At 39.6% G+C, this 14,878-nt stretch overlaps 1 protein-coding gene across 1 annotated transcript; it reads right to left on the bottom strand.

Annotated features, from left to right (window-relative positions):
• Positions 1 to 1,431: 1,431 nt before the first annotated feature.
• LOC125465145 (gap junction beta-4 protein-like) lies at positions 1,432 to 12,491 on the bottom strand. Its single transcript, XM_048558326.2, has 2 exons — positions 12,327 to 12,491; positions 1,432 to 5,057 (listed from the first exon to the last, which is right to left on the bottom strand). The coding sequence occupies exon 2, from the start codon at positions 5,030 to 5,032 to the stop codon at positions 4,232 to 4,234; it is 801 nt and encodes a 266-aa protein (XP_048414283.1). The 5' UTR covers positions 5,033 to 5,057; positions 12,327 to 12,491; the 3' UTR covers positions 1,432 to 4,231.
• Between the last annotated feature and the right edge of the window lie 2,387 nt (positions 12,492 to 14,878).

The following is a 14,878-nucleotide window of genomic DNA, read 5'->3' as shown; positions in this document are numbered from 1 at the left end:
TGTCTTGGATCTGAGTAAGATACTCTTTGGAGGGTCAGTGTGGACTCAGTGGATCAAATGACCTGGTTCCACACTGTAGGGATTCTATGTTGGAGTCCAAGACATAGAAGCACGTGGCAAGCTGGTTCTACTAGTCAACAGGTAACTTTGATGTTGAGAATTGTCACTGTCTAGTTTTTCTCCCTTGCTTGAGATATTAACAAACTGCAAACAAATGAGGCGAAAAGAGGTAATAAGGATAAGTTAATGCATGCAAGTGTATTTCTTGTCACTCACTTGCAAGATTCCTGTCGTGTTGTTTGAATCTTGCGTACAAAATTAAATATTATCTTTCTCAATCTCACCATACTTTACTGATTTACTGATCTCACCGTACTTTCTCAACTGACTCACCAGTGCCTACATCATTCAGTCATATTCATTCTTGGCAAGTGACGTGCAAGTCCAGAAAACCAGGTAAAAATCTGATTCAATGTTGACGAATTATATTGACCTATGATAGGTCAGTGCCACATAATTAGTAGCAATTGTCTCTTAGTGGGAAAAAAAGTCAATGATTAATTTCAGATTTTGTCCTTCAACTTGTCACTGGAATATAAACATCTGTAAATTGCAATGTAGTGAAGGGGTTTTTTAAGTTAATTTGGCTGTACAATGACTTTGTGCCAACTTGTGTTGTCTATGTGGACGGGATTTACAAAACCCTGAAATACTGATCCCTTTTTACTCACAGCTTTAATATCAGCCCAGTTTAAAATTCTGGCTGGTTCATTACATAGTTATAATAAGACATATATAAATCTTGAGTCTTTAATGCAGCATACACAAAATATCATGACACAAAGTTTTGAAAAAGATTGACATTTTTAATAAATTAAGTCATTTTCGAGTACAGTAAACAAAGGAAGAATACACCATTTAAAGGGTTTTTTTTTAGCTCAGGTTCAGTTCCTGCAACAGGTTGGAGCAAGCCTATTCAAAACATTTCCCTGCAAGCCATCATATTTCAGTGAACATAATTAAACCTCTGTGAAATGAAATCTTTACCAATCTTTGAACTGTTAGTATTTTGCTGAAATGATTACAGTAATTTTGCATGCTTTTTTACCCAGAGAGAGTGTCCCTGTTAATGTGCAAAAATACCATTCTTTGTGGTTGACAAAGAAACTAATTGCCCAAAGAATATATCCCCATTATTTATTGTGGGTAAGGTGAATTGAACATTCCTGTTCACGTTGAAAAGTTCACACTTATATAAAGTATTAATCATTGTAATAGTCTCATGCAAATTCGAGGCTTCTGAAAGGGTTTCAAACAAAACCCCTGTTTTTAAACAGATTTTAGCACAATTCACTTCAATAAAAGGTTAATCTTTTTTTCTAAAGGATGGATCTCAATAAAAGCTCGAAAATCAGGAAGTTGACGCCAGAATAATATTCAATGGAGATTTTATTTTATTGCAACTTGGAAAGACTTTGCCATATTCTTCAGACATTTCATTGCATATTGGATCATAAGACCCTTGAGCAAAGTTGCTTTATTCCCCCCAATACAATGAATGTCTGTGCTAAAAGGGACTGCATTACTACCGGTGGCACATGCATGTTATGCATATATATAAAACACATGGGGATATATAAGATACAAGATACAAATTTCTAGTACATGTGCTGTATGGTGAACCATTATGGGTTATCACGGTAGCAAATAAAGCACTATTCAAAATTTGTAATCAATGAAATGTTTTATTGATCTAGTATGTTCCAACTTTTTGACAGAACTATTTGGTATTACATTCTATAAATGATGGAATAAAATGTAAAACCAAGTATTACTGATCCATACTATTTTATAATGCATTATTTCATGACTTGTATTAATATTTGTAAGTAATCCTGAAGAATCCCAAGCAAATTGAGCATATAGCTACAAATACAATGCATTGAAGTAGTTTAAAAATTTACAGCATGGGGACAAGTCCATGTCAGCAATTACCCTCCATGCAAGTAAGTAGTTCTATTTACTGAATGCTATGTATTAATTTGCTCACCCTGTTTCAATATTCTTCAATCCCTTTTCCTTCATCCACCTATTTATGTTAATCTTTAATTTTGATACAATCTCTGCCATGAACAAGAATCTTGGATATCAACTCCAAAGACTTGAGAATTTCTCCTGTTTTATGCTCTAAGCCTCTTGAGTTTAATCCTGTGCCAATGGTCCCACATTCTTGAGTCCACACAGTCTGATCCTATCTTTCTCCATTTGTTCATGTTACTAAATATTTCTGTTATAGCACCACATAGTTCTAAAGGTTCAGTGCATATATATGCCCAGTGGTCTAACTAGTGGTAAATGTTCTGTTCAGTGCTGACTTGTTTAATCTTAATGGAAGGTGTTTGCCGACAAGATGAGTTACAACAATTGACTTTAATGCAGTGTTACGCTCCCAAGTATGATGATAAGTGGTGAGTAATTGCTAGGGGTGAGTCAATAGCAAACAAGCTTGACCTAGATCAAGAAAAATACGGGTGTTTTTGATTTGTGAGTAGCAGCATATGCATTCAATTTGCAATGTCAAATGACACCAAGAGCTGGAAACAGTTTGGCACTGTAAAAGAAATCTAAAATTTACTATTGGATTCAGATTGAATAACACAACCAGCTGCCGAGAAGTTGCCTCACAAAGCTTTAGGACATGGGGTTGGGGCTTTGGATTGGAAGATGTATATTCATGTTCTGCCCATGTTAATATCTTGAAACATCAATAAAAGAACACGTAACAGTGAAATGCTCAGAGAGTGCTTCTTAACAATCAGGAGCTGTACTAAAAGTTTTGATAATCTCAGTTTTGCAGGATTTTGTTGTGAAAACCATGTTCACGGTGCTGTTCTTGATCTTCAATGTCATCTATGATTGTCCAAGTTGTGGCATTGTGGAGAAGCACTGGAGAACCACTGTGCAACAGATTCTGAGTTTAATTTCTTGTCTGTTATTACAATACTGAAAAGATTCATTTAGCTGATGGATTTAGTGCTGTCCCTCTTCATCAACATTCGCTTCGTGGGATAGAAAGCTTCTGAGATATGGGAAGTGAGGTCAGTTTTCCAGCACGTTCTTAATCTTAATTGAAGGTGTTGAATTTGATGTGGATTGGTAGTGGACCTTTGGTCTTCCCAAAGTTCCATGCTCTTCTAGATTTTAGTATATACATTAACAAGCTGCTGAAATGGTTCTTAAGGGTGAGAACTAACTTGAGCATCAGCAGTATATTGTAATTCTGTAACAGAAGTGGTATCTTTGCTTTGACTTTAACTGGTAATGTTGAAGAACTTACCGTCAGTGTAACAGTGTCAACAGATGTCAGGGAGGCCTGTCAAGTCATGAGCTGCAGCTTTAGTGTTTGAAAAATCATAACTAGCATTGACGGCAAGTCAGTTTTGATGCTTGTTTTGATGGAGGAATTGCTGTGTTCTGGAGACATTGCCCAGTAATGTTATAGCATGCTATCATGGAGGAGACAGATTGTATTCTGAACTTCCAGCATTTGGCCTGCTTTTGTAACCACGTCATTTATGAGATTGATCCAGGTGAGTTTCTAGTCCATGCTAACAACCCTCCCAAGAATGTTGGAGAGTTCAATGATGATAATATGCGTCAAGGCATGTTGGTTAGATTCTTAGATTCTTCGTTGTTGGAGGTGGTCAATGCTTTGCATGTGTCTCTTAATTCCATTGTATGGTTGCTTCATTTTACTTCACTTATAACTCTGTCCCTTAAACTTCTCTCTTAACTGAAAAGATTTTGTATAATCTTCCTTCTTACTCTCCTCAACATCCTATAGTTTTATTTATGAACCTTGCTATTGGAATGCTCATCAGCTCGCATGGATCGACTGATGAAAAGAAAATAAGGCCAGATTGAATTTAATCTGACATCAAAGTAATATCACTCTACCTGCTACTTAAATATTATGCCCAGCGACACAGAAAGTCAGTATTCTTTGCAGCAGGGACTGGAGATGAACTGGATAATGTGAAGACCTTCTAAAAGTGACTTATATTGTGATAAGGCAGCATTATTGTCATAAAAGATGGCGCCAGCTTGAGGATTGCTTGTTCAGTTCTGGTATTCATTAGATGGACAAAAATATTTTGCAAGAAGTTGCCGTACATAATTAGTTCAAATATTTCTGCACATTCAAATGGAAATAACTTTTGACTTGGAATCTTCAGGAATTCAAATGAATGATAACATTTGGACTTTGATTTCCAGCAACTGACTTATCTTCTGGATTGAAGTTTGCACTGGATGGCTTTTCAAATAAGGTGGTTGGCCCCCTTGTAGATTGACTTGACCGCCTTTTCTTGCCTGAGGAACAGAAACTGGACACAATTCTCTTACTTACAAGGTATGTGAACTCACAGACATTTATAAGAACACACAAGGCTGCAGTAACAACCATGAAAATAGTGAAGATCGTTTTCTCAGTTGGCCTGGCAATGAAGCAATCCACAGTGTTAGGACAAGGGGCTAAATCGCATTTAACAAGGCGGGGCAATTCAAAATCTTTATAGATGGTGTAAAGTATGTATAGGAACCCACTATCAATCCCTGCTTTAAATACAAGGCTGATAACGTAAGTCCACCACAGCCCTCCTATCTTTTTGCCTGTGTCACTGTAAATACTGTGACAGGTCTCCCCATTTCTCAGCCTGTTCTTCCTCTCCCTTTCTTCTCTATAAGCTACATGCATGACCACCAGCAGAGATGGAGTGGAGACAAATATGAGCTGCAGAGCCCACAGTCGGATGTGGGAGACAGGAAAGTAGTAATCGAAGCAGACATTTTCACAACCAGGTTGCTTGACATTGCACTCAAAGTCTTTTTGGTCGTCTCCCCAAACTCTTTCGGCTGCTACCACGTAAACCAAGACTCGGAAGAGGAAGAGGACAGACAACCATATCCGGCCAAATCCTGTGGAGTATTTATTCACCCCACTGAGCAGGCCTTGAAGAAAAGCCCAATTCATTGTGTTAGGAGGTCTGCAGTTATACCTGAAAGGAAGCAAAGAATAATCAAATATGATTGGATATGTATCAACTTTAAAACCATTGCAGATAGAATGACGACAAATGAGTTAATTTTAAAAATTAGCAATGCTTCAACAAAATTGCATCCTTTCAATGACTAATCTACTCACTGTCTCCCAAGAAGTGTGTTAATTCATGTATAATATGTGGAATCAAGGGTCATGGGGATAAGGCAGGAACAGGATACTGATTGTGGATGGTCAGCCATGATCATAATGAATGGTGGTGCTGGCTCGAAGGGCCGAATGGCCTACTCCAGCACCCATTGTCTATTGTCTATTGAAACAATTAAAAGGCTGCTGTCTTCCCAGGGTTGCCCTGGTACGAATGTGATTGACAAACCTCATGGAGCAATATGGTAGCATCAAGTTGAGTTTTAAAAAGCTTTTCTTCACTAAGACTCTGTATCTCTCCACTGGAAGGAGTGCACATGAAAAGGTTCCTGTTTTAGTATGTCACCAAAGTTTCCAATTCTTTACTGCTTTTCAGAGACAGCCATTACATCAGTATTTCATCATAGCAGCGGAATCCCAATTTCTGACATTAATTGGACACAGATCCAGTACAAATCAAATTGCAGTTTGTAATCAGGTGAAGATGTACACTAGAACTTTCAGGAGGTTGGCAGAGTGGACTGGCCACCTGTTAAACACACTACCCTATTTTTGATAAGTCAAAGAAAAGAAGAATCTATCCCAAGTGCCCAAAAATAGATATTTTTAATCAACCTGTTTAGATGTATTATGACACACTTTTGGAACTAGTGGGACATGAGCTCAAGGTCTTCTGCCTCAGAGGTAGGAATAAAACCACTGCGCCACAAAAGTCTATAAGTGCCCATAAACATATATTTAAATTCAGTTCAGAACTAGCATCAGCAGGGTGGGAGCTTTGCTAATTGAAGAAGTTTAAGAAATATTCACAAATGTAAAAGATTTTGTGTGTGATGGAAGAGCCACATTTAAAGACATTTCAAGGCAGCTGCTGAGTGTAACGTTTGGCTGTCCTGGAATTTACAAGGTGCCCCATGACAGTCATTGCTTAAATATTGGGCTGCATCACAAAAGCTCTGTTTTTTTAACTGGCAATTCACTCTCATTATAACATAGGTGCCGCAGTAGCTCAGTGGTTAGGACTACTGCTCTATAGAGCCAGGGACCTAGGTTCAATTCCAACCTTGGGTTTGTGCATCTTGGGATGTGATTTCTATGAAACCAAAGGGCAAATTAAGTGGTGCTGAGATCAGTATTGGTAGCAACTCCATCAATAGCTGTTTAGGTGGATTTTGACTTCTAATAATGCAAAGTAAGTAATGGTAAATCAGTAGCCCATGTTCTATCCCTTCTGATTTTGAATTCCATTGGCTTCAGAGCCTAGACTTACCTTAAAGAGTAAGACATGCATCTCGATTTGCACATGGTGTAATAATATAGTCACAATAAATTTTGAAAGGTATTTTACTGGACAGTCACAAAAACGTTTGAAGTCATTGTGGACTGAGATATTATGGTCTACCTCATTAATCTGCTGGAATTCCTTGAGGAATAATTACATTTTTAAGGAGTCTATCCAGCAACAGGAACATACTTGATTTATAGGAATTATTTAAACCACGTGTAATAACTGAAAAGAAGATGACACCTCTTGGAACTAATGGTGTTTTATTTCTTTTAAAAGTTGACTTCACCACAGGAAACAGGGAGCCCTCTTCAAACAATATAAAAATCTTTGGCTGAAAACTGATTAATCGAGCTACTGGGGTCAATCTGCTGAGTTGGATAAGGAAGAAACACACTTGGAAAATATTGCTTAAGAGGAAATATAATCATCAGAATGACTGGCAGTTTGATTCTGGTGTGGCCTTGATTTCTACATTAATATTGATTTTTTTAATCAAAATGTAAGCAATAGTTGACAAGGCATCAGTAAGATCTGACGTACTGTTATTACTGGCCCCACATTGCCTATAAACATTGGGTGGAATCTTATTGAAGTATGGGGGTAGGGTGGGATCTTGGTGGAAAGCCAGTGAGAGACTCATGCTGCCTCGTTTTGGGGAGGCCCAGGGAACTACACGACAATTAGGTGATGAAGAGGTCACTTCCAGGCTTTACCTGGAATCACTACCCTGAGAGCAAAAGTCTTGCCTACTAATTGGAGTCAATTGTTGGCTGCCAATGTTGCTGCTGGAAAGGTAGGCACCTGGCTCCCAAAGTTGCAGTATTACCCAGGCCAAGCGTATATAATGTGATGGTGGGGATGAGGTACAGTGAGATGCATTAGTCGGGGTGGGGCCTGTGTGGGATACAGTAAAAAAGGGATGGATGGGTTCAACAGCAAAAGCAGTAGCCTTCAATGGGTCGTTTCCATCCGGAGTCAAATGTCTCAACTGAGAGTTCCACCGCCAGGCCCTCTCCACCACCACTGCTAGTGACAATTTGGTGGTAAAGCTTTAGCAAGAACATATGCATTAGGCTAATACCAGAGCTGAGGGATGAGACTTTCATCACCTCAGTAATTGGCCTCTTAAGGGCCTCAGTTGGTGGTGGGATGGAAGTTAAATTCTGGTGAAGACCCATGGCTAAACTCTAGTGGAGATGAGAAATGGCAATGTTTGGATACCTCATTGTCCCGTCTAATTACATGCCCTCCACACTCACCACAAGGGAGAGCAGATAATTGTATCCTTTGTCTCAATCCATTTACCCACTGATACACGGGGTTTCAATTTTAAAATCTGTTATTTGGTATATGTTTTGTTTAGAAAGGAGAAGGCAATGGGGTGACTAAACTTGAATTTTTAGACTCATTAAGAAGTTTGAATAAGAAGACTTAGAGGAATCATTTTCACTTTGTGGGAGACAAAACCTCAGGGGAATAAATTTAAGATAATCACTCACAGATTCAATAAGGAATTCCAGAACAATAAATTTATTCATATGGATGGTTAGACTGTGGAACACACTGGAACACAATGTGGTTAAGGTGAATAGATTCGATGCATTTATGGTACAGTGAGGTCATTTGGCCCATTATGGCTGAGCCACTTGAAAACGCCTAAATACAAGACCAAGAATGTATTGCTGCACCTCAATTTGCAATATTGTATGCATTTGCAATATTGTATGCATTTTTGGCACTGTATTTATGGGAGGATGTGTTGGCTTTGGAAGGGATCCATACAAGGTTTACAAGAATGATACCAGGGATGAAGAGCTTTTCATATGAGGAGCAGTTGAGGACTCCAGGTCTGTACTCAATAGAGTTTAGAAAGATGATGGGTGTGGGGGAACGGCAGGGTCTTATTGAAACTTACAAAATACTGAGAGGTCTGGATAAAGTGGACATGGAGAAGATGTTTCCACTATTAGGAGAGACAAGGGCCTGAGGGTGTAGACTCAAAACGAAGGGCTGGCCTTTTAGAACTGAGGTGATGAAGAATTTCTTTGGCTAAAGAGTGGTTAATCTATGGAACTTATTGCCGCAGAGGGCTGTGGAAACCCAGTCATTGAGTGTATTTAAGGCAGAGGTAGATAGGTTCTTGATTGGTAAAGACGTCAACGATTATGGGCAGAAGGCAGGAGAGTGGTGTTCAGAAGCATATTGGGTGAGATCAAATGGCAGAAAGACTTGATGAGCCAAGTAGCCTAATTCTTCTCCCTTATCTAATGGTCTGATGGAAATGTTATTTAGCCTAATCACACTTCCAAGCTTCTAATTGGTTCATAGTCAAATAACTCCATAGAGGCCAGTACCCCATCACCAACTCTGTCTTTATTTACATATGGAAAGCCTTTGCCACTGGTCCAGCTCCCTCAGAGTCAGTTCTCAGTGAACAGGATGCCTGACAATCCTGTTTATATCTGTCAGCCAGGGCTCCCTGATTGAACCAGATTATCAGCTGCAAATAGGGAGTTCATATTCTGTGAGATCCACCTGGTTGATCTTATTACAATTACTGAACATAGTTCCATGGGTTAAGCATATTCAAGTTTTTTTTAAAATGTGACCACTAGTATGTATTCATATGCCGGGATTTGTTCTCTGCAAATAAGGAATGGTTCCAAATTGCCCTGGAGCTTGGGGAGCTTATAAGTTACCCATTGCTTTTTCCCTGGCAAAATCTCTGAGAATCAAAGTCAATTTGAAAATAAATCAGCATCCTTTCTGGTGTGGTATAAATTGTTGTGATTGTTTGAAATTTGACACTCTTGGCTTTGTCATGATTTCTACAAGAAGGGCCTGAAAAAGGGTCCCTGGTCTCAAAATATTCATTGCATTTCTCTTCACAGATGATGTCAGACCGGCTGAGTTTCTCCAGCAATTTCTGGTCTTGCTTCAATTTTCCAGCCTCCACAGATCTTTGTTTTGTTTAGTCCTGACATGCAACCTGGTCCAATTCATGAGCTGAGAGCCTGCCATACTGGAACATTGCAATGCAGAGTGCTGGTACACTCCAAATTACAACTATCAGCAGGTCAGAGATGGGTCATAAGGTTACGGTAAGGCTGGTACATATTCAATGCTAATGTCTGTGGGCATGGCATGCATGCAGTCACTCCCCATAGAGCATCCCCTGAGACATTGGTGTCCATGGTGACTGTCTGAGTGAACAAACACTGAGCAGGTACTCACATTGACTTTCACATTAGGAAATCTTAGTGTGTTGTTTCTATCCAACATCTAGTCAAATAACAAACTGCATGTTAATAAGGCTAACTTCAATGGTTATGAGGGTGATAAAGAGCAATAAGTCCTGTTCATAGACTTTTTGGCATTCTCAAGTGAGAAGCCCATCCCACCATTCGGCTGGAAAATGTGACTTCGTCTTCCAGATGTTGGGAAAGGCCGGGCGCCTCGCGTAATTCTCCCAGATTTCTCGCTGTTGCCTACATTGCTCAGGGACTGAGAAAATGCTGCCTCTGGTGTCTCTACACATACATTTTTCTTTTTCTTTATAGCCCCTCAAGCCTGATCCACCATTCAATGAGATCATGGCTGCCCTGTGGCTTGTCTATATCTGCATTTGGCCCATATCCCTTACTACCTTCGCCCCATACAAAAATACATCCATTAAATTAAAAGCAAAGAACTGCAAATGCTGAAAAATTAGATATTGCTGGAGAAACGCAGCAGGTCTGAGAGAGAAGCACAGTTAATGTTAGGGATTCTGGGCTGTTGACTCTGCTATCTCACCTAACATTAGTGCATTCTAATGTCTTTCCCAAAATTCTGGCCCTAATTCTTAGACTATGCCTCCTGGTTCTAGAATCCATAACCAGTGGATATAGTTTATCCTTATTTACCTTCTCTCTTACATTTAATATCTGAGGAGTTCAACCAGGTCACCCCTTAAACTTTTATATTCAAGAGAAAACCAGCCTAATTTGGATAATATTTCCTCATGACGTAATGCCTGAAGTCCAGGTATCATTCTTTAAACCTGCATTCTACTCCCTCCAAGGCCAATATATCATTCATAAGGTATGGACCCCAGATCTGCTCATAGTATTCCAAGGATTTTGTATAACTGTAACATAAATTCTGCACCCTTGTACTCCAAGATATAAAGCTAACATTCATTAGCTTCTATGATTATTTTCTGCATTGTTTGTGATATTTTAAAGATCTATGCACATGAAACACCAAGTCTCTTTGGAAACCCATTCTATTTAACTTCATACCATCTAGAAAGCACCATGATCTATCCTTTATCAGTCCAAAATGTTTGCATTGAACGTCATCATTTTGCCTATTCACTTAGTTTATCAATATCCTTTCATAATTTTATGCTACCAGGTCTGCAATGCCACCTATTTTTGTGTCATCACCAAATTATTATTTAATGGACATTTTAATCCAAGTTCTCTGCAAGAGTAGATACTCCTGTATTGAATTGGATTTCCTTCTATTCATTAACAGGATGAGGGCATCTCTGGCTAGGCAGCACTTATTGCCCAGCCCTAATTTAGTTCAGAGTCAACCACATTGCTATGGGTCTGGAGTCACATGTAGGTCAGGCCAGTTGAGAATGGTAGTTTCCTCCCTAAAGGACCATTAGTGAACCAGATGAGTTTCTCCTGACAATCGACTCATGGTCATCATTAGACTCTTAGTTCCATATGTTTTATCAAATTCAAATTCCGCCATCTGCTGTGGCAGGATTCAAAACCCAGGTCTCCTGAACATTGTCTGTGTCTCTGGGTTACAGCCCAATGATAATACCCATGAGGCCATCACCTTGCATGTTTGTTTAAATGAGTGTGCCACATATCAGACCATTTCCCGAGGCTGTGCATGTCCTCTGACAGTCTCCTGAATTCTGCTTCACAGTTTGCTGTGCCCTCTGGCAAACAGCAACGTAAGACTAACTTGAAACACACTTTTTAAAAACACATCTGAGTGCCTTCGGCAAAAATCCAACCAAATCATTTCCTGGTATGCCTGGAGAAAAAATTAGTCAGAGCTGCAGGCTTGATAAAAGGAAAGACCATAAGTATGTGGGCACACAATGACATGATAGGTTACTCATCCAAGAAATCCTTTAAACTAGTCATTGTTGATATCCGAATAGGGATCACTTTCTTGAGACCCAACAAAACTCTTATACAACTTAAAGGCGAACTCATATGACAGCATTCCAGATTTAATCATAAGAATATTTTGATTGACAATAATTCATTCCAATGGCTTTATAAATGAGAGTTTGTCTCTGGCTAAACTTTGACTCTGAACAATAAAAGTTCAATACATGCATAACACGTTCACTTTCTAATGGGACTAATGATTTCAAGTTTCTAGTTTTTATTCCACAGACATCATACACCATCTAAAGTGCATTTAGCTTTTCTTGCTTACATATGTAATCTTTCAAATGCATTTGAAATGATTCCTTGGAAAGGAACAAGTACAGAAGCAAACCCTGCCACTGTGACTTTATGTTTACAGAATCTCACAATCCAGACGACTTCATTTTTTTGAATTTAAACAATGGGTGCTGAATCAATGTATCAGTCATGCACCCTCATTTAAACAAATAATTAAACTTTGTATAGATTGCACTATTTTCTTGAGAAAGAACAGTATAACCTCAAGCTGCTTCAGCTTTTTAGCAAAAGACCAATCCACAAATTTGAGTTGTGAAAGCTCATATTTCAACATTTACAGTGTGGGTTTTTGTTTAGTTGGTTTGAAACATTTAAAATATACTTTGATATATGAGGAAAAACATACCTGCAGAAGCACCACACGTTTTGCTCCGACAGTTCAACTTTGAAAGGTCTGTCAAACTTTCGATCTTATGTGGCTGTGTGTAAGACCTCCCTCTGAGAAGAGATTGGTTTATTTGGGGCTGTCCTGACTTGGAGTTCTGGGTGGGGCAAACTTTGAGTATGACAGCGCAGCTGTATGGAAAATAAAAAGCAGAGAGAATGTTAGAATTCCAATTGCAGAGGAAATACTTCAATCAAATGACACCACTGCTTTTTTCTCCAAGAAGATACTACTCGGCCGCTTTCCAATATTAACAGTCAGCCAATCACTTAGTTATTTTGGGCCAGCAAAGGTGTGTGATAATTTAAAGAGATCAAGAATAAAAAAAAACATTTCTTTTGATCAGATGGCATATATCAGACAGGAATCTTGTCAATAGTTGGCTTCCATCGGGTAGAAACATAAAGCACAGGTCAGGTTTAGTAGTGTTGAAAGCAAGTAATTGTAATAGATGTCTTTAGCCTGCCAGGATGGGTAGCTTTCTATGTAGATGTCTAAGTTCTAACACCAGAAACTGTGCCTGTGTTGGGAAACTGGCAGAAACCCACTGATTTTTGCATTTAATCCAAACATGTGTGATAGGATAACTGTGTCACAAAAGAGCTTATGGTAATTCTGGGCTTCCTGGCATTTGCCAAATGGGAAAGCTAAGGGAACCGTGTGGATTGTCGGGACTAAACAATTGACAGGCAAGAAGGGCCTTAAATACTGAATAGATCAGCCTGTCCCTGGCTTAATGAAAGGCTTTGTTGATTGGATGTGTTCTGAAAGAGTACCCTCACTGTGTTGGAATTGATTTCCAATATGTTGGAATTCACTTCTATTCCATTGGAGTTTTTACTTTGATGTGTGACTCAGTGGTTAACGGTGCCACCTTCACAGCTCCGAGGACGCAGGTTTCATTCCAACCTTGGGCGAATTTCTGTGTGGAGTTTGCACGTTCTCCCCGTGTTTCCGTGAGTTTCCTCCTGATGCTCCGGTTTCCTCCCAGAGTCGAAAGATGTGCAAATTTAGTGGATCGGCCACGCTGAGTTGGCCATAGTGCTCAGGGATGTGTAGGTTAGGTGCATTAGTCACTGGAAATGTAGGGTTACAGGGATAGTGTAGAGGGATGGTTCTGGGTGGGTAGCCCTGCAGAGAGACAGTGTGAACTGAATGGCCTGTTTCCACACTGTGGGGATTCTATGATTCTACATGCATTTTCCAGTTGCCAACATTAAAGCTGGATGTCAGCTGTATACATGGATCCATTCCAAGCCTTTGAAGTGGAAGAACGGGAGCTAGCACCAGCAGAAGCAGCAACAAACTCCTCCTGAATCAACTGGCATTCTGTAGGGACAGACACACCCTACAAGGGATTTACAGGCACAGGATTAACTTCCTGAACTTGACTGAACACACACTTCAAGAAGATCAGACTTACATGGCTAGCTTTCCCTAACATTTTGCAAACTTCCAGAAAACAAAAAGATTCCTTTCCAAGTCGACTATGTAGACAAGCAAAGGAACAACAGCAATTAAAGCCAAGAAGGCTATCAGTTTAACTGGGACAAGGTAACCATAGTAGCCCAAGCCAAACATGGACACGAATGGGAATTCCTAGAGGCATGGTTCTCTATCCCATACACAAACACAAACAGACCAAAGCTAGAAATGATGCTACTCACCATAACGGTCCAGACAGTATAAATTCCAAGCAGATTAGAATAACATCGCTTGGTCAGTGGCTCAACTGATGATGTCACCTAGCATGGTGATGAAACATCTGAACAAGAACAAGCCAGCTTGCAAGCAAGTCAATAACCTAATCCGCAACCTGAGCTACAGATGTTTGCCAAAACTTTATATTAGGTTCTTAACTTTCGACTCTATGCAAGGATCCATTGGTGAAATAGAATCTCTCGCTCTTATTTCCATACATGCATTTCCCAGGTGACAAATGCCATCTGTATCAGGGCTGGTACTCATGTGTCTTCATAGAGATGAGGATGAAAATTTTCTCACATCCCCTCCGCTGGCTAAATTCCCACAGTTTAGGGAGTTATGATTACACACATTTGGCAAATAGACCATGTTCAAATTACCCAGGAGTATTCATCATATCTCAGAGTACAGTGGGATCTTGATCCGATGGGCTGATGGGCTGAGGAGTGACAGATAGAGTTTAATTTAGATAAATGTGAGATGCTGCATTTTGGTAAGGTAAATTAGGGCTGGAGTTACACACTTAAAGGTAGGGTCTTGAGGAGTGTTGCCAAACTAAGAGACATTGGACTGGAGGTTCATATTCCTTGAAAATGGAATCTCATGTAGATAGGAGAGTGAAGAAAGTGTTTGTTACAATTGCCTTTATTGGTCAATGCATTGAAGATCGGAGTTGGGATGCCACATTGTGGCTGCAGAGGACATTGGTTAGGTCACTTTTGGAATACAATGTTCAATTCTGGCACCCCTGTGGCAGGAAGGATGTTGTTCAACTTGAAAGGGTGCAAAAAAGACCTGCAAGGGTATTG

The sequence above is a fragment of the Stegostoma tigrinum genome, chromosome 24, assembly GCF_030684315.1.
Source record: "Stegostoma tigrinum isolate sSteTig4 chromosome 24, sSteTig4.hap1, whole genome shotgun sequence".
Lineage (NCBI taxonomy): Eukaryota > Metazoa > Chordata > Chondrichthyes > Orectolobiformes > Stegostomatidae > Stegostoma > Stegostoma tigrinum.
This window is presented reverse-complemented; position numbering and strand designations above follow the sequence as displayed.